Source organism: Hypanus sabinus, chromosome 16 (genome assembly GCF_030144855.1).
Source record: "Hypanus sabinus isolate sHypSab1 chromosome 16, sHypSab1.hap1, whole genome shotgun sequence".
Classification (NCBI taxonomy): Eukaryota; Metazoa; Chordata; class Chondrichthyes; order Myliobatiformes; family Dasyatidae; genus Hypanus; species Hypanus sabinus.
This window is the reverse complement of record NC_082721.1, coordinates 34,828,003-34,846,778: the sequence shown is the minus strand read 5'-3', so window position 1 is coordinate 34,846,778 and position 18,776 is coordinate 34,828,003. Positions and strand designations below refer to the sequence as shown.

General features: G+C 36.3%; 1 protein-coding gene across 6 annotated transcripts in view; it reads left to right on the top strand.

The window, feature by feature from the left end:
- LOC132406218 (zinc finger RNA-binding protein-like) overlaps positions 1–18,776 on the top strand; it is an 80,310-nt gene that overhangs the window by 42,813 nt on the left and 18,721 nt on the right. For all 6 annotated transcript variants that reach the window (XR_009516095.1, XR_009516097.1, XR_009516096.1 and 3 more), the window contains 4 exons: positions 2,743–2,862; positions 5,351–5,496; positions 6,078–6,219; positions 6,673–6,860. Coding sequence is in view for 3 of the 6 variants with exons in the window: in XM_059991555.1 (XP_059847538.1) it covers positions 2,743–2,862; positions 5,351–5,496; positions 6,078–6,219; positions 6,673–6,860 (596 nt within the window). In the remaining 3 variants the exon portion in view is untranslated. The remainder of the gene's footprint in view (positions 1–2,742; positions 2,863–5,350; positions 5,497–6,077; positions 6,220–6,672; positions 6,861–18,776) is intronic.

Below are 18,776 nucleotides of genomic sequence, written 5' to 3'. Positions count from 1 at the left end.
ACTTTTAATTTCCATTATAAATGGTTGCTTCCAAATTTATTATGGATATTTATGTAAATCTCTACAGTATTTAAATTTCCCACCATTAACAACGCTAGTCATTGCATGACAAGCCTACATAGCAGTTTTTGATTTATACGAGTATACAAATGTACTGATTATATTAGCAAAGTGGAAGCACATATTGTGATATTATTAATTCATCTCCTATGGCATTATATGTAATACGTCAGAGGAAATGCTCTTGCCTACCTCTGATTTTGTGTGGTTCTGTATCTCACTTTATTGCCCTTTATTTCACTGTCACCCATTTTAACATTAAACAGCCCATCCTTTTCTTGTAGGCCATGCCTAGAAATCACCTCAGCCCTCAACTGGTAACCCCTCCCCACATGTTGTTGGAATTAAATATCAACAAAAGATGATTCAATTTCTCTGTTTTCAATATCAGTTGTTTTTTTCAAAGCTGAAGTGAATTAATAGTTAGTGTAAAAGTGAGAAATTAAAATACCTTGCTCAATCTATTCTAACGTAGAGCATTTATTGGTGACCATATAAATGGAGATGGAAGCAGATGTATGGCTCCCATTAACAAATTTTTTACAAAAATAAATTTACTTGGAAGGCAAAGTCAATTTAAAGAACAGAGGTTGTCATCAACCATGCCTAATTATCTAATCACCTCAAATTCTGCTGGCCCTGGAACTGTGCCACTTCTCAGTTTACAAACTGAATGCATTCCTGGAAAATAATTTTTTAGATTAAAATTTGTTGATTAAAGTATTAGATTAAATTATGTTGATTAAAATATGATTTGTATTGTGATAGTGTATTCGTAATGTTCAAGAGTAGAACGCTGTTCGTTGTAGCAAATAAGAGATTTGTAAGTCAGAGACATAACAATTTTATTGGGTGCGGGGGGGAGCTGGGTTGGGATATAGTCCAATATTGACAATTAAACTTTCTTAAACTGAGGAAGACTTGTATATACAAACTTTATAAGAATTCACTAATGTTAACCTCCATAAATTTTGAAATCAGTTATCTGCTTAAGTAATTCAAAATATTTTGACAGACGAAGCTAAAGGAACACAGTTCAATTACAGAGATGCAGTTTAATGTAAAGTGTTGTTAATGATTCCCCAGGAAATGAAGGTGTTGATTTTTTTTCTTGAAGCAGAATGTGGCCTTCAAATAACAAAAATAATTAAAAGGACGAAAGAAAGTATGGCACTTAGCTATTTCATGATGTTTTTTCAAAAAAAGCTTTGATTTGTATTATTTTCAGAATTAGATGTTTCATTTAGCCAAAAGAAGCAGATTTTTTAAAAATCTATTCCAAAAATCATTTTCAAGGACAAGGTGGCAAACTGACTTGCACAATACAATGTCAGAAATAGAGCAGGAGCAAGCTAGGTTGTTCCCCAAACACTGTCTGAGATCATAGCCGATAGACTTTTTTTTTCAGCTCCTCTTTCCTGTCTGTTTCTCATAAGTTTCTATTCCCACTTAGTCAAAATTCGTGCCCTTCTCATTCTCCAGTTTTATTCAATAATTCAGTTGTCTGGTCTCTGAGTTACAGTATTCTGGGATTTTGCAATCATCCAGAAAGAAATTCTGCTTTGAATGGGTGATCTCTTATTTTGAAGCTCTCCTTTCAAATTGGAGTTTTTCCCTTGAGGGAGACATCAACTTCACGTTTTATATGTGAGGACATCATGATGGTCCTGTACTGCAAAATACTGAATTTCTGTCCATTTAAATGATCTTTTCTGTTCTTCCTACCAAAGTGCCTAACATGGCATTTCCCTGCATTATACTTGATCTACAACATTCTTCGTCACCTTTTGCAGAATCAGCATCTTCGCAGAGTGCAGTCCAATCTTTTTGAATTGTCAACGAATTTGACTGCACTGCACTGCACTGCACTCAATCCTTTCAACTAAGTCATTAAAGTAGCTTATAAACAGTTGAGGCCAAACTTTGATCCCTCTGCCATACTGCTAGTTATGACTTACAAATCTGAAAATTATTTGAATATTCTCTAGTAGACAGCCGATAAAATTTAAATACAGTACATTTGCTGGATTTGTCCCTGCCCTGTTTATTTTATCTTCTAATGCCTGCAGTGTAATTTTCTTTTTATTATACAATGTGGACACCTCTTGATTTTATTATGGTTTGATTTAATATGAACCTTGCAACTACTTCCTTTACAAAGGATTTAAGCATTTCCCCTATTATAGCTGTCAGGCTAATTAGCTTCCTACTCCTTCATTCCTTGAATAGGGACTACACATTTGTGGTTTTTAAGACCTATCCCAGAATCTTGAGAATTTAAAACCCCAGGATGTGGTCTGGAGACATGAGCCTTTAGACCTAGAGAAAATTCTAGCTAAAAGGGAGCAAGTCAAAGTAATTACTTTCACTAAGGAAAAGCTTAAACTTGTTATATGGACACATTTATTGTGTTCTGTTGTGAAAGCAAGTAAGTGTTTGTTCAGGTCTCTGCATCTCCTGATTTTCCTGGTTTTCAAGTCTTAATTTCCATTGATTGGGATAGTGTTATATGTCAATATGACAAGAACTAAATGATTGATTATGTAAAGTTTTTTGAAAAGTTATTGATTGGTTTGATGTCAAGGGTTTCTGATATTTTGTTTGGTTGTCTATTTGTTCCCCTTTCCAGCCTTCATTATTTTCCACCTTGCTTACATAATTTCTTTAATTGTATTTTTCTAGGTCCATAATGATGAAGGAAAAGTGATCAGATTTCATTGCAAACTTTGTGAATGTAGCTTCAATGACCCTAATGCAAAAGACATGCATTTGAAAGGTCGCAGGCATAGACTGCAATATAAGGTAAGAACCTTGTTATTGTATGTTTAATTTCAGTGAGCTATCCTGTTTTTCATTTTAGTGAATACTGTAATTTTGCAAATCAGTTATTGTTATATACAGGTGTATAAAGCATGCAAGTCTAATTTAAGCAATGTGTGAACATGAGTTTCAATGCTAAGATAGCAGACACCTAAAAGAACAGACTTATTTTGGGTTTATTGAATAAGACTTATTGACCGTTGCTCTTCTTTGCAGATTGCATAGAGTGAAAACAGTGCGCTGTTTGTGTTTTCAGTTGCATTCTTTGTTGCTACAAAATTTTAATCCATCTCCTCATATTACATGTTAACCATGACTTCAGTTACATGCTACATATTTAGTCTCTGTTTTCTGTCCCATATTTTTGGTCTTTAAATGTTACACAAGAAATCAAGGAAAAAACGTTAAATGTTTGTAATGTTTTGTTTCAGTTTCTATAATTTAAAACAGCAATCACTTTTCACTAGTGGAAAGAAAAGCTTGTTAGATTAATACAGTAAGTGGCTCACAATTTTGATTATAACCTGTATTGTAGTGACTATTTTGTACTCTAATATTAGTTTAAATGGTCTTTCCCTTGATGATATCACATATGTTCCACAAACAAACCTGAGATGATTGCAGAAGCAAGTGTAGAATGCCACACTGTAAATGTATGAATACATTATATGTTCTGTTTGGAACCTAGAAGAGCTGAACATCAATACTTTAAAGAAATGTATAGGTGTACTTTGCCCCACTGATTCTATCCCGGAGTGTGGCTTGCTCTGCTTTCAATGCTGAATCGCTCTGTGCATGTTTTTTGCGAAGACCAAGGTGCTCTTTTGATACAGTTGGAGAACACAGGCCTACAAGATTGACTTTGCATATCTAAAAAGCCAAAAAAATACTGAAATATAAATCTGAATTATAAATAAAATTGGGAATACTCAGTTCAGACAGCATCTATGAAGAGAACAGTTAATATTTTGAGTCAATGACCTTTCATAAGAGGTAGAAAATGTTTGAAATGAAACACATTTTAAGTGGAAGAGAAAAGGGGCAAAGAGAGAACAAAGGAATATTTGAAATAGGATGGAGACCAGAAGGCTGTATGAATTTGTAGTGTAAACTGATAAGGAGTGGTGAAGGCTTTTAATTACAGCTTATCTATCTTTAGATGAGTAAAGGAAAATGCTAGACATTTTGGGTTGCTAGTATTCTGAAAGGTCATTGACCTAAAACAATGACTATTTCTCTCTCCACAGATGTTAAGTTTTTCCAGCACCTTTACTGGCCAGGACTAAAAGTACTAGACCAAATAACTAATCTCAATCTGGGTTTTCTCTGCCACCAAAATCTTGCTCATTTTTAATATCAGCAAGTGCCATCAATGGCACTGAGTAAAAGCTGAGTTTGGCCCTGCTGTAAATGATGCAGCTAATCTACTTAATAACATACCTAAAGTTCAAGCTTACTGGCATCTGCATTAGCTGTATATAAAACTTCTGTTTGAAATACTTAAAGTGGTGCTTAAAATGGTACTTCAGGATAAATACAAATCTAAATTAAGTGCCAGCAACCTCTCTCTCTCTTTTTTTATCAGACTAAACCAAGCTATAAGGCCATTTCATTCCATGGACCTGCTCCATGCTGGGAATTCCATATCTACTTCATCCACCGGTGCCTGAGGTCTATTTGTTTGGATTTTTAAGTCCTTTCCTTCTGTCTAAACATTTTGGCAGATATTTAAGACCAACTCTGACCTCTCTAATCATGCAGCTTCTGTAAAAAAAAAGAGCACTCCTTTATTGGTGACAAATGAAAGCGCTCAATCACTGTACCCAATTACATGTTCATCTTCACTTTTTTCTTAGCTTGTCGATGACTTTAATTATGCTTGCACAATGATCAACCTTTGCATTTGTATTTTCTATCAGTTAAAGATGAAAGTATTTTTGTTCACTTTGCTTGGGGGGGGGGTGCAGAGAAAAGTCTTACACTGAGATAGCATTCAAGTGAAGATCTAGACGTCTTAAAGATTTTGGCTTAGGGAGACATGGGGAATTAAAATAAGTAGGCCCAAGGAAATAAAACTAGCACTGCTGGAAACAAAAGCTGCCCTTTCAACATCTGGAAAAAATAAACAGGTTAAGATTTTAGGTGGATTCCTGTAAATTTAATCTGAAGCATTAGCCCTGTCGGACAACTGACTTGTTATTGTAGTTTTGCAATTTTATAATTTTTCCTTCATTGTAACCAAAGGGAAAGTAGATGAAATAAATGCTGGTTTTGGAATGGATTTAGGTTAAATTTAGTTTTAGGCAATCCTTCAAATCAATGGACCTAAAAGCATTCTGTTCCTACTGAACTGTGAGTGTGCTGGATTCTGATGTTCTGCATTTTAAAAAATGGTTAGTTTTGGTTGCGTACAGTTAACTTAAAAGCTGTTGCTGTTTTAGGCAATTAATTCTCTCTCTTTGATTTAAAGAAAAAAGTAAACCCCGACCTTCAGGTTGAAATAAAACCAAGTATCCGTGCCAGAAAAATCCATGAGGAGAAGATGCGAAAGCAAATGCAGAAGGAGGAGTACTGGAGAAGGAGAGAAGAGGAAGAGCGCTGGCGAATGGAAATGAGGTTAATGCAGCATTTTGACTGGAAACTGATTTGCCAAACAATTCCTGTTCATTTTGTAGGATCTTGCCAGACATGTGAATTGTGTGGCTGTTGTAATTTAAAATTTCATAATATTTTTGGATGTGTTTTGAAATTAATTAGAAGTATTACATCCGTGGTAAAGGTATCCTATGAAACTGATGAAATTGTGCTGTGTTGTTCAGATTTGGCACTTTATGATCTTTATATCTGACCAAACCCAGAAAATAGAAGTAAGTTGAGATGAGTTTTTATGAGTTGAGATTTTGTGCAGTGAAATGTTGCTTAGACACTTTAAGAAATGAGCATTGTCAGACTGCTCTACCATAATTGAAGTTAACCATTTTTTATAATAGGAAATCAAGATTTCTTAGGCAGCACTACACATTGTGTTTATTCATCTCAGTTGTTTGTGGAATGTAGTACATAACATTACTGTTTTGTTCATCTGCATAAATGTACTGATGAATAACAAAATACATGTGAAATACTTGGGGATGTTTGAGAGGCATAACAAATATGTATCCCATTTTTTAAAAAATGCCTTCTGTACACTGTTGCAGACGTTATGAAGAAGAGATGTATTGGAGGAGGGTGGAGGAAGAACACATTTACTGGGAAGAGCAGCGCCGTAGGTTAGCACCAGACTGGCATCCACCACCGCTCATGGGAAGATTGGGCATGCCACAAGCACCTGCACCCCTGGTACGTTTACGTCCATAGTACTATAAAATCTATTCAAAAGGAGCATCTTATTCTGAAATATCGAACGTTCTGTAGAAGCTGTTCAGTCTTAAATTATTTTCTATTCCAAAGAAGTACTGTGGATATCACTAGTTACCTCTGCACAATTTCTATTGCATTGAAACACTGAATTCAGGAAGCAAAAAGTAATTGTCATAGTGCACAAGTAGCTAATAAAATTTTTAGAGCATTGTCATCTTTACTTCTCAATATCCATGAACTAAAGGTATGATGTTAAATGCATGTGAGAAATTCTTTCAAGTAAATTTGTAACCCATCATAAATCAGTAAAACAGTGAATGAAAGTTAAAACTTCAGTTTGCTAGAGAACTCCAGTTCATTACCTTGCCATTTTGTCAAAAAAAACAAGGGTAAGGTGTAAATTATTGTAAATCTTGTTTCTAAATATTTCAGCCTCCTCGTCGTCCTGATTCCTCAGATGATCGCTACATCATGGCAAAACATGCTAACATATATCCTACAGAAGAAGAATTGCAGGCCGTGCAAAGGATCGTCTCTCAGACAGAACGGGCTCTCAAACTGGTGTCTGATGTTATTTCCGACCAAGAAGGCCTTAAAGATGGGGAGAATAAAGAAAAGGGGTAAGAAATGTGTTTAATGAAGCAAGGCAGTGCACTTTATGCCATTGTTATCAAATTGGTATATTTGCTTTTAATACTTTTAATTATTGTTTTTCCATTAACTGGGTGTTGCTGGCAAGACCAGCATTTATGGCCCATTCCTAATTGTCTTCAGAAGGGGGTAGTAAATTGCCTGCTTATGCTAGTCCTTGTGAAGATACTCCATCAGCATTATTGGGCAGGGGATTCCAGGATTTAGACTCATTGGTAATGAAGGAGCTGATATTCACATCAGAAGGGTTTATGGATGGAAATGTGCAGGTAATGGTGCTCCTGTGCATCAGCTGATCTGGCTTCAGTGGCAGGTGTTGTGGGTAAGGGAGGTTCTGTCAGAGTAGCCTGGGTTATATTTGTAGATGGCTGGATGGGCAGCCACTGCTCCAGTGGTGGAGGAGATGTATATTTAGGTTGATTGATGACATCCTAATCAAGTGGACTGTTTTGCCTTGGATACTGCAGAGCTTTTTGAGAATTGTTGGTGTACATACACACAGGCAAGTGTAGAGTATTCTTCACATGCTTTTATTACTTTGTCGACGCTGGAAAGGCCTTGGAGTATGAGAAGAAGAGTTCCTCACCACAGGATATCTACTTTTATAATTATGATATTTATGTGGCAGGCCCAGTTGAGTTTCAGGTCAATGGTAACTCTCAGAATGTTGGGAGTCTCAGTGATGGTAATGACATTGAATGTCAAAAGTAGGATATAGTATATTCTCATTTTGGACATTTTGGTATAAATGTTACATGGCACTCATTAGGCCCTGCTTTAGTGTTGTCTATGTATTTCTGCATTCAGGGGTAGACGGTTTCATTTGCTGCGGAGTTACAATTGGATTTAAATATTGTACTGATATCCCCGTTTTAGGATGGAAAGAAAGTTTTAAAGCAGTTGAGGAATTCCTTTAGTGACATCCTAAGGCTAGGATGGTTGATCTCTGGTAATCGCAGCCATCTCCTTCTTGCAAGGTATGAATGCAACCATTGGAGTGATTTCACTTTGCCCATAGAGTTGAAATTTGCCAGCATGCCTTAATATCAGAGGCAATACCTCTCAACTTTTTCCGGGAATTCATACTCTCTGAACCTTTGGAGTATTGACATCTGGACCCATACAGTTGTGACAAAACCCAAGCTTGGGCTCCAGTGATTAGAGCAACTTGCAAAGAATGCTTTTATCATTCTACTGATGACTGATCAGTAAGTAGCCAGACTATGTTCTGCTTTTTCTGAATTAAGACATACGTAGTCTCCTTTCCACATTGTTGGGAAGACACCAGTGTAATGCGTGTTTTGGGACACTTTGACTAGAGCTGTAGCTAGTTCTATAGATTTTCAGTATTGTAGTTTGAATGGCTTCTTACTGCACACTGTTTGCTTTATCAGGAGCAAGCCAAGATATTTGGCACGTCTGCCTGAAGGAATATGTGGTCCTGAAAGTTTCAGCCCTTGGTAGTTGTATGTGAGAATGAAACTGTTATTAAAAAGAACTTGGAAGTACTTAAGTTAAATATTCTATTATCAAGGAAGCACAGAGATCTCAATAGATTAACAAAAGCCTTCTGAAGGAAAACTTAACTGTGGAATGTTCGTCTGAACTAATCTTTCCAAGAAGTAAGGACAGTCCTATACTGGGAGTGGGGGGAGGGGTGGAAGCTGGACAAGGAAGAAGTGATTGTATCTTTCAAATGAAAGAAAATCATACCAGTTGCTAATTATGATTAACACATTGAAAGTCAAATGACAGAACAGAATACATATAAAAGTTGACTCTATTACAGTATGATAAAAATAAATAATGGATGCAGTAATTAATAAACGGTATAATCTCCCAAACAATTATCATATTATAAAATCCCAATGACAAAATGATTCAATCACTAATTTGTTGATTTTGTGCCGGAATGTTTAGCAGGACACCAGAACACCCTACCTTTTCGTAATGATGAAAGGCCAAATGTGTCCTCAGTTCAAATACTTACTGTCTGTGCTGTGTGTGTAGCAAAGGATTGTGGGATGTAAACTAACAAGCTGCTGATTCAAGAGGTATATTATCAATTTGCTGAGCTAACAACCTAAGCAGTTCAAGTGTAATTTCAGCTGGCAGTGAATGAAATGCAACAGCACCAAGGAAATTATTTTCGGGTGCCAGAGGCAAGATCAGCATTAAAGCCCATTCATAATTTTTCATTGGCTGCAGACTTTAAGCCACTATAGTGTGGGATAATGATTATCTCACATTGCTATGTGGTAGTGTGGTTTAACCCAGAAATGATAAAGGAATATTTCCAAATCAAGTTTATGTGCATTTTAGAGGGAAACCTATAAATGGTAATATTCTGTCTTTTGGGCTCCCCTTGTGCTGGGTAAGAGAAGTTGCATATTTTGAGTCTTTCCCATTGCTGCAGTACACCTTGTGAATGGTACAATCCTACAGCTGTGATAAATAAGTGATGGATGAATGCTTGGATAAAGGATTGGGTGCTAATCCAGTCTGTTATAATACCCTGGGTTGTTGGAGCTGTATGTTCCTGATGATTGAATATTAATATTACATTATATTTCTGGCATGTAACCTATAGGTGATGAATAAGTTTTTAGACAGTTTTCTGAAGCTTCAGATGCAACCTTCAATCTCTTCTAACCATAGGATTTTTACTGTAGATCAGCAAATTGAATTTCTGATCAGCGGTGACATCGGTATGTTAATAGTAGAAGATTTTCTATTGGCATTGACAGATGAAAGTTACTTTTATTGTTGATGGAATTTCTTGGCCTATTGGCCCAAGCTTGAATGTCCTATATGTAAGTAGATGGTGTGATTCTTGAAAGTTGTCTGTGCCATGGAATTCTGTCATCATTAGGAAATGTTGCTATTTTTGACTGTTTTGAAGTAATAGAGATATTGTCCTGAGAATCTTTAGCAGTGATACTTTGGGACTTAGATAATTGGTCTTTAATTACTTGCTGTCATTTAAGCTTGACTCAATCCATTGAAACTTTTTCTTCGAGATTTCCATTAACTTCAGTTTTATTAGGTCTTGGTGTCACTCTGATCAACCCTCTGGAATTCAGCTAGTTTGTCTATGTTTGAACTAAAGACTGTAATGAAGCTGAATGGTGAGACGATTATTGGTAAGTTGTGCTCGATAATATTTTTGGCAACTCCTTACATTATTGTGCTAATGTTTGAGTGAGGCACAATAGAGCAATCTGCCAATATTGTGTTTAAGATCTGTCTTGCTTATTTTGGGCATAACAAACCAGCCCAATTTTCCATTGCTGTCAGGTAGATGCCAATGTTGTCCTAGGTCTTACACACCCTTAAACCTTAATAATTAACTGAAGGGTAAGATGTTCACACAAGGCAGTGCTTATTTGGAATGCGTTGCCGGAGTAGATAATAGAGGCAAGAATATTTATATTGTTTAAGGGAGCATTTGAGCAAGTACTTGGGTAGGAAAGACAGATATGGGTCTGATGCAGGCAAATTGGATTTTGGTCAGCATAGACAAGTTGGGCTATAAAAGCTGTGGTGTTCAGTTCTATAATTTTGATTATTGAGTTCACTGGAAAATTAATATTGTGTAGCAACTCAATGTATAGTTGCAAGAAAAAGTTTGTGAACCCTTTGCAATGATCTGGTTTTCTGCATTAATTACTCATGAAATAAGGTCTGATAGTCACCTAAGTCACAATAATAGACAAACACAATCTGCCTAAGCTAATAACACGCAAAGAATTGTACTACTTCTGGTCAAAAACTGAGTACACCATTTAAACAATCACAGTCTAAGTACAAAAATATGTTTGAACCTCTGAAGTAGAGCCTTCTGCAAAAGCTATTTGAAGTCAGGAGTTCCAGTCAGTGAGATGAGATTGAAGGTTTGGGTTGTAGAGGTGCCCTGCCCTGTATTAAAAAAAAGATTCACAAAGTCAGGTTACTGACAGAGCCTGCTGTCCTCAAGAAAGATCTGCTTAAGGCACCATGCCTCAATCAAAACAAGTTACAGATAACCTTAGAAGAAGAATTGTAGAGATGCATTAAGCTGGAAAAGACTACATTAACATTTTTAAAGATCTGAATTTTCACCAGTCCACAGTAAGAGAAATTGTCTATAAATGGAGGAAATTCAGTACTGTTGCAACTCTCCCTAGTAGTGGGCATACTGCAAAGATCACACTGAGAGCACAACATGTAATGCTGAAGGAGGTGCAAAAGAACCCAAAGGTAACAGCAAAATACCTGCAGAAATCTTTAGAGCTTGCTAAAGTCTCTGTTCATGTGTCCACTGTATGAAAAACACTGAACACGAATGGTGTCCGTGGAAGGATGCCATAGACGAAACCATTGCTCTCCAAAAGAAAACATTGCTGCCCACCTCGAGTTTGCAAAAGACCATCTTGGATGTTCCACAATGTTTCTGGGACAGTGTTCTGTGGATAGATGAGATAAAAGTTGGACTTTTTGGCAGAAATGCACATTGCTATGTTTAGAGGAAAAATGACTCTGCACACCAGCACCTAAACCTCATCGCAGCTGTGAAGTGTGCTGGACGGAGTTCATGGTTTGGGGCTGCTTTGCAGTCAAAGGAACAATTAATTCAAAATTATATTAAGGCAATTTACAGAGAATGTCAGGTTACCGGTCTGTCACCTGAGGTTTAATAGAAGTTGGATGATGCAACAAGACAGTGATCTGAAACACAAGAGTAAATCAACAACAGAATGGTTTAAGTAGATGACAATTTGTGTTTTGGAATGGCCAAGTCCAAGTCCATACCTTAACCCAATTGAGATGCTGTGGCATGACCTGAAGAGGGCTGTTCGTGCAAAGTATCCCAGAAATATTGATGAACTGAAACAGTTTTGTATGGAACAATGCTCTAAAGTTCCTCCTTGCCTTTGTGCAAGTCTGATCAGCAGCTACAAGAAATGTTTGGTGGAGGTTATTGCTACTAAAGGAGGTTCTACCAGTTATTAAATACGAGGATTCACATACTTTTTCCAGCCTGGACTGTGAATGATTAAACAATATGTTCAATAAAGATGTGAGAAGTGCAATTTTTGTGTGTATTATTTTAAGTGGGTTCTGTTTATCTATTATTGTGACTTGGATGAAGATGAGACCACATTTTATGAGTAATTAATACAGAAGACCAGGTATTTGCAAAAGGTTCAAAACTTCTTCTTGCAACAGTATGTTGGATTGTTAATAGGAATTTCCCAGTCTGGCACCACCAAAACCCCATTGTGTACTGCATTATTGAGGCTTACTCTGTTTAGTTTTTTTTCTTTTGCATAGAATTCATTATTATAGCCTCACCAAAGGAAATCATTTCACCTTTTCTCAAAACCTCAGATAAATAATTTTACATAACTTCTGTCTTTTTAAGAAGAGAAAATCAGCTTCTTTGATATTGTTACACAACTGAAGATCCCATCCTTGACAAAGGATTCAAATCTTCAGGAGAAAAAAAATTACTCCGTGCATTGAATAAGCACTAGACTTCAACATAAAAAAAATCTATCCAACTTAATCCCACTCTTCAGCTCTGAGTTGTTGCCTTGAGGGAGGCGCATATCTGAGTAAATGATGCAGCTTTCTAAAGTCTTCCTAGGGAATGAGTTCCACGTCGCACAACTCCCTGTGAAAATGGCTTCTGCTCAAGTACCCTTCAATTAGTGTCCCTTCATTATTAACAATTCTGTTAAAGGAAATACTGCTTTTGCTTCATTACCTCAAATAAATCTCTTCTCAGAAAACAATCCCAGCCTATACAGTATTTCTTTACAACTAAATGTCCTTACAAATCTGTTCTGTTGTGTCAAGTGCAGAATCATTTTGTGGTATGGTGACTGGATGTAATTTCAGTTCACAATGAGAAATTCAGTGCAGTTAAATTCTAGGGAGTGTTATATCAGAATGCCACTTCTGTTAGTTGTTTGTAGAGTTCACATTTTTTATCCTTTGCACTTGACAACCTTTTTTTGTGATATAATCTCTCCTGGGGCTTGTTTCATCAGAGTCCTTAACTTTGTACTTTCCCCTCTCCTTGTCCTAAAACTTGAGTTTTCTCATCACTTTTCCCTTTTGTTATAAAATCAGAAATTGTATTTCTCTATTCATAAATGCTGCCAGATCTGATAAGTATTTGCTATATTTAATGTCAGATTTCCATCAGCCATGGTATTTGTTTATTCTGTTTTCAGATTGTACCGTGCACTGTTGTATCTGTATTCTTTGGATCTACTGTTTGATACTTCCTGTGTTTGTTGGAAAGTTTATATTATTTAGTGCTTGGTTCCTTATTGCCAAATGAAGAATGGTAAGCATTATCGGTGTTGATGGTGAAGCTAACTGCTTTAGCCTAGTAGATAAATATGAGGATAGTTTAAACTCCACATGTTTACAATGCAAGCTGCTGCTTCAGTTCAAAAGTTATGCCACAGTCCTGCTTTTCAAACTAAGGCTGCATTTACTTGTTAAAATAAACCACATTAAATGGATAAATAGATGAATGTAAACTTCTCACATAGTATTTGTTTCAAAATTCTATGGTTTTGCTAGAAGATATATGAAGTCTTGAGTTAATTTTTTAAAAACTGTGTGCAATTCTTTGTCCAATTGTGCCCTCTGCTGGCAATATTGAAATGATACAATAATGAATGTAATTTAAAGCAACACACGCAAAATGCTGGAGGAACTCAGCAGGCCAAGGTAATTGACTTGTTATGGAGTTGTATTAGTTGAGAAACAATTGTACAAATTGTATAATGCAAGTTTGAAATTACTCGATATATTAACTTTTGAACTGCAGTGGATTGTAGTTAGTTGGGCCATGAGTTAATTGGGGCAGTTACTTATTTGGGGCAACTCTTAAAGAACAAAAGCTAATGGAGAAAATAGCTGGGATTTCTTTTGTTTATTAGGGACAATGCTGCTAAATTGGGACAGGAGATTGCTGCTGAACAGTTTCTAACTAGCGTCAGTTGCATGAACTTTTGCGGTTGTGAGACACTACACTGCTTAGAGCAAACAGTTTTCAAATAGCATCGGTTTTATGAGCATATGTTCAAAATCCAGTGATTTTTGTCACTGATGGTGAGAAATGAGCAGTAAGGCAATGTAGAACAGTTTTGCTCATTGTTGTTTCAAACTTGGAGATAGTAGAAACGAGTGAAAATGGAACAATTGCACTGCATCAACAAGTTAGGATTTACGAAGGTTCTAAGCTTCATTTTATTATCAAAGTATGTATGCAGAATACAATTCAGAGATTTGTCCTCTCCAGATAGCCATAAAATACAGAAAACCATAGTAGATGAAAGAAAGACATCAATACCCTCACCTCCACGAAAAGAAAAAGAAGCAAAACCTCGCAAACTCCAAACCTCCTTCGCGCAAAAGCTAACAGATCACCCAAATGGAGAAACAACAAAAACATCAAACCCCAAACCTTCATCCTGACAATCGGTACCAAGAAAGAATGGGCAAAAACACGAAAAAATAGAACTGAAAGAGGTCAATATGAGCTACAGTTAGTTTGAACAAAATCTCAGAATTTCAATAACATTTCCCAGGGCAGCGACTCGAACTAGAGGGCAGCAACTTGAACCCTGCGGCCCCTCCAGAGGGCAGGAACTCAAACCCAGTGGCCCCTCTGAGAACCACTCGCTCTCTTCCACATTTGCCTTCGTGTTTCAATCTTCCTTGACGGTTTAATCAGCAAGAAATATAGTCAGTCATGGCCCCTTGTTTAGTCTCTGAGCTTCTCTTCATGGTAGCTCGTGCTCACATTTTTCTCCCGGAGTTTAGCTCACTCAATTGAACAACAGACTGTAAGTCACAGTTTCAATAGTTTCAAAAACAAGATAATAAGAAGGTATCAACTATCATAAATATTACAATGAAAATGAAAATTTGGAGAATGTTGTCATCAAAAGCATGGTATGAAGGCAGCCCATTATTTGCACTAGTTGTTTGTATTGATTTTGTTCATTTACAGTCAACACAATATGATGGATGATTTCCTCCATCAATAGCTATTAGGAACTAATACTCATTTTTATGCTACTGTAGAACTTTTACCAGTGTTCTAATTTGTTCTGTATTTCATTTAAATATTTTCTTTGTTACTCAGTTAAAAGGTAGTTTGTCTTTTTTTATACCTTTTCTAAACTATTTCCATTAAACTTAAGCTAATTGACACAACCCAAAATGTGCTGGTCCTAATTAACCCACATCCACAGTATATGGTACACAGATGTTGGAAAAGAGAGAGAGAGAGAGATATTGCTTCTACCTCTTCCAACGATTCTGAGTGAGGCACAGAGAGATCTGTATGTATTGACAATTACCTTTATTGTTCAAACTAACTAATATGTGAATTCAAACACTAAATACCTTGTGCACACACCTGCTAAGTGTCCCTGACTCTCCTGGATAGTCAAAGAATAACAAAGGTATTACCCAGGTGGAGGAATTTACGCTGGCCAGGCACTCCTTGTACCTTGTGGTCCCGACTCACTCTCCACATGCTTCACACAGGGTTCTTCTGGCTTGTGTCTGCGATGGTTATTCTTGGAAGTTTACCGCCACCGGGGCACACAAAGCATCCACTTTTATATCCATTGCTTATCAATTCAAATGTCGCATTCCCGTGTCATTGGCCGTAGGTCCTGTGTCTGGCCTTTAACACCTGGTCATTGGCTCTGGTCCAAGCTAGCATCCATCTATTGTCCTCTTCCCATCAAGGGACAGTTGCTGACTCATGGCTCTTTGTTCTCAGTCAGTAATGAGCTCGAATCACCTCAGGCATTCACAAGTCTGCATGTTATAGCCAACCAAAGAACACCTCACAAACAACTCCTTATTTGGAAATGACCTCCAGTCCAGCAGATTACCTAAAGTCTTTGTGTCTTCTTTAAAACACTAATCAAGTCCAGCATGTCAAGCTCACAAAATGAAGAATTGAGTGTCTTCACAAAATGGCAGCCTTCATCCCCCAAGCACACAGCAAGAACAAAGACTGCTTCCACTGTCGTTGATTCATTGGAATTCACTGATTTGAAGATTGTCATTCTTTCTGGCCAACACAGACTTCATATTATTTTCCTGTGACCATAAAGTTGTCAAATCCCCAGAAGTTTGTATTGACATTGCTCACTAACACTTTTGTCACCAATGGTTCTGCTGGGGGATGTCACGTGATGACGTAGGATCGAGACATGGAAATCCAGCTCTCCTGTAAAAAAAAACTAATAAATTAATGTTTAAGTGAAGAAAAGTTAGTAAATATTTTCTAAAAACTACATCTAAACTACTCAGGATTTTCCTTAGATATGCCTCCTAAACAGACAAAGAAGAAAACTTCTACTTTGAAAATAGTACAAGTTGAGCCAGTCACTATGAAGAAGCTTCAGACTCAAGTGCATTTTACCTCCGGCGACACAGAACGGAAATCGGCCGCAGTATCAACAGTCTCCAAGAAGGAACAACAGGAACTGCGCGTGCGTGCAGGAAAGGGCATGCGCAGACATGAGCAATTTGAACTACAAATCCCAGCTACGATTGGAAGCGGAAATGAAAATGAACCCAAGGTGGATTCGGATTCTCTGGAGCATACAGATGAAGATGAGGAGAACAACAGGAAGTGATTGGAGGTGGAAGATACTCTGGAGACATAAGAGAAGCTTTGGTGCAAATAATGCATGAATTAAAAGAATTTAAAAAATTATAAATAATACAAGAAGATATTTTTAAAAAAGGCTATGTTTGATAAAATGGTGAAAAAACAGGAGAAAATGGGCAAGAAAGTTAAAAATCTGGAAGAAATAACGGGAGACACTATTGAGAGAGTGAATAAAATGGAAGATAATGTTCTTGCCTGGACATCAGTAAGAAAACAACTGTTGGAAAAAATAGACATGCTTGAAAATTTTAGTAGACAAAATAATATTAAAATTGTTGGTCTTAAAGAAGGGATAGAGGGAGATGATCCAATAAATTTTTTTCAAAAATGGATCCCGGAAAATTTGGAAATTGAAGAGGGAACCCAGTTGATTGAAATCGAAAGGGTCCACAGAGCTTTAAAAAGATCGACCTCAAGTTGATCAAAACCCACAATTAATCTTGATAAAATGCTTAAGATATGAAGATAAAGAAAAGATCCTGAAGGCGGCTGCCCAACGTGCCAGAAACAGAAACGGGCCATTGATGATAGAAGGGAAAACAGTTCTTTTCTATCCTGATATAAGTTATGACCTTTAGAAGAGAAAGAAGGAATTTAACCCAGCGAAAAAAGTTTTATGGGAGAAGGGTTATAAATTTATATTGCGCCACCCGGCAACCCTGATAATTTTTTTGGATGACGGAAAAAGAAGATTTTTTACTGATCATCGGGATGCAGAGGAGTTTGCACAAGAACTCCAAAATATTCACTAGTCACAGTGAAGATTTAAAAGTGAAACAGATTAAAGATGAAGACGGGGACACTGAAGTGAGTTGATGGACATTAAAGGCAGAAGAATATTTAAATATACTTTTAATTATATGATACAGGGGGAGAAAGGTAAAAATTTGAGAAATATTAATTGAGAGTAGTGATATTTTTTCTTATTTTATATATACTTTTTTCATGTTATGGGGGAGCTGGGGAAACTTCGGATCAATCGCTAAGGGATTCATGTGTGTAATCATGGCGTTTGCCATGACCTGCACAACTGAAGGGGGTAATGTGTTATTTTTCATTCACAACATTAGCAGGGGAGTTTTTTGTTGTTTTTTTCTTTATAATCTATCTTTCTTTTATCTTTCTTTCTTGGCCTGGATGATTGGAGGGGAGACACATAGCAACATGGAGAATTTTTAAATAATTCCCCAAGGTACTATGAGAGTTGAAATATTATGTATTATTATAGACTGGAGTAACCCCGTTAAAAAATAATGACTAGTTTACTGAATTTTTAAAGTTTTAATGTTAATGGGCTTAATGGACCGGTGAAAAGAAAAATAATTTTAACATCCATTAAGAAAATGAAAATAGATGTAGCTTTTATACAAGAAACACATTTAACAGAGATAGAACATCAGCAATTAAAGAGAGATTGGGTCAGAAATGTTATAGCAGCTTCATTTAATTCAAAAGTGAGGGGAGTTGCAATTTTGGTCAACAAAACTTTACCAATTAAAATACAAAATCTATTAATTGATTCTGGGGGAAGAAATGTAATTATACATTGTCAAATCTTTTAAGAACTATGGACTCTTATTAATATTTATGCGCCAAATGAAAACGATGTAAAATTTATACAGGAGGCTTTTTTGAATTTCGCTGACACACACGATAAAATATTAATAGGTGGAAACTTTAACTTTTGTCTAGTTGCAGTTTTAGATAGGTCAACAAAGGTTGTTACAAAACCAAAAGTAGCAAAATTCACTTTATCATTGATGAAAGATTTAAATTTGATTGATATATGGAGAAGAATTAACCCAAGAGAAAGAGATTATTCATTTTATTCAAATAGACATAAAACTTATTCAAGGATAGTTTTTTTCTTGCTATCAGCGAATATTCAAGACAGAGTGAAAAATATGGAATATAAAGCAAGAATATTGTCAGATCATTCCCCCTTGATAATGACAAAGATAATGATGGATAAGGAGGAATCGATTTACAGATGGAGATTTAATTCAATATTATTAAAACATCGAGATTTTTGTGATTTTATGAAAAAATATTATTTTTTAGATACAAACTCACATTCAGTTGATGATAAATTTATATTATGGGAAGTGATGAAGGCATATTTGAGAAGCCAGATAATGTTATACTTCTAAAATTAAGAAGGAATATATGGTAGAAATAGATC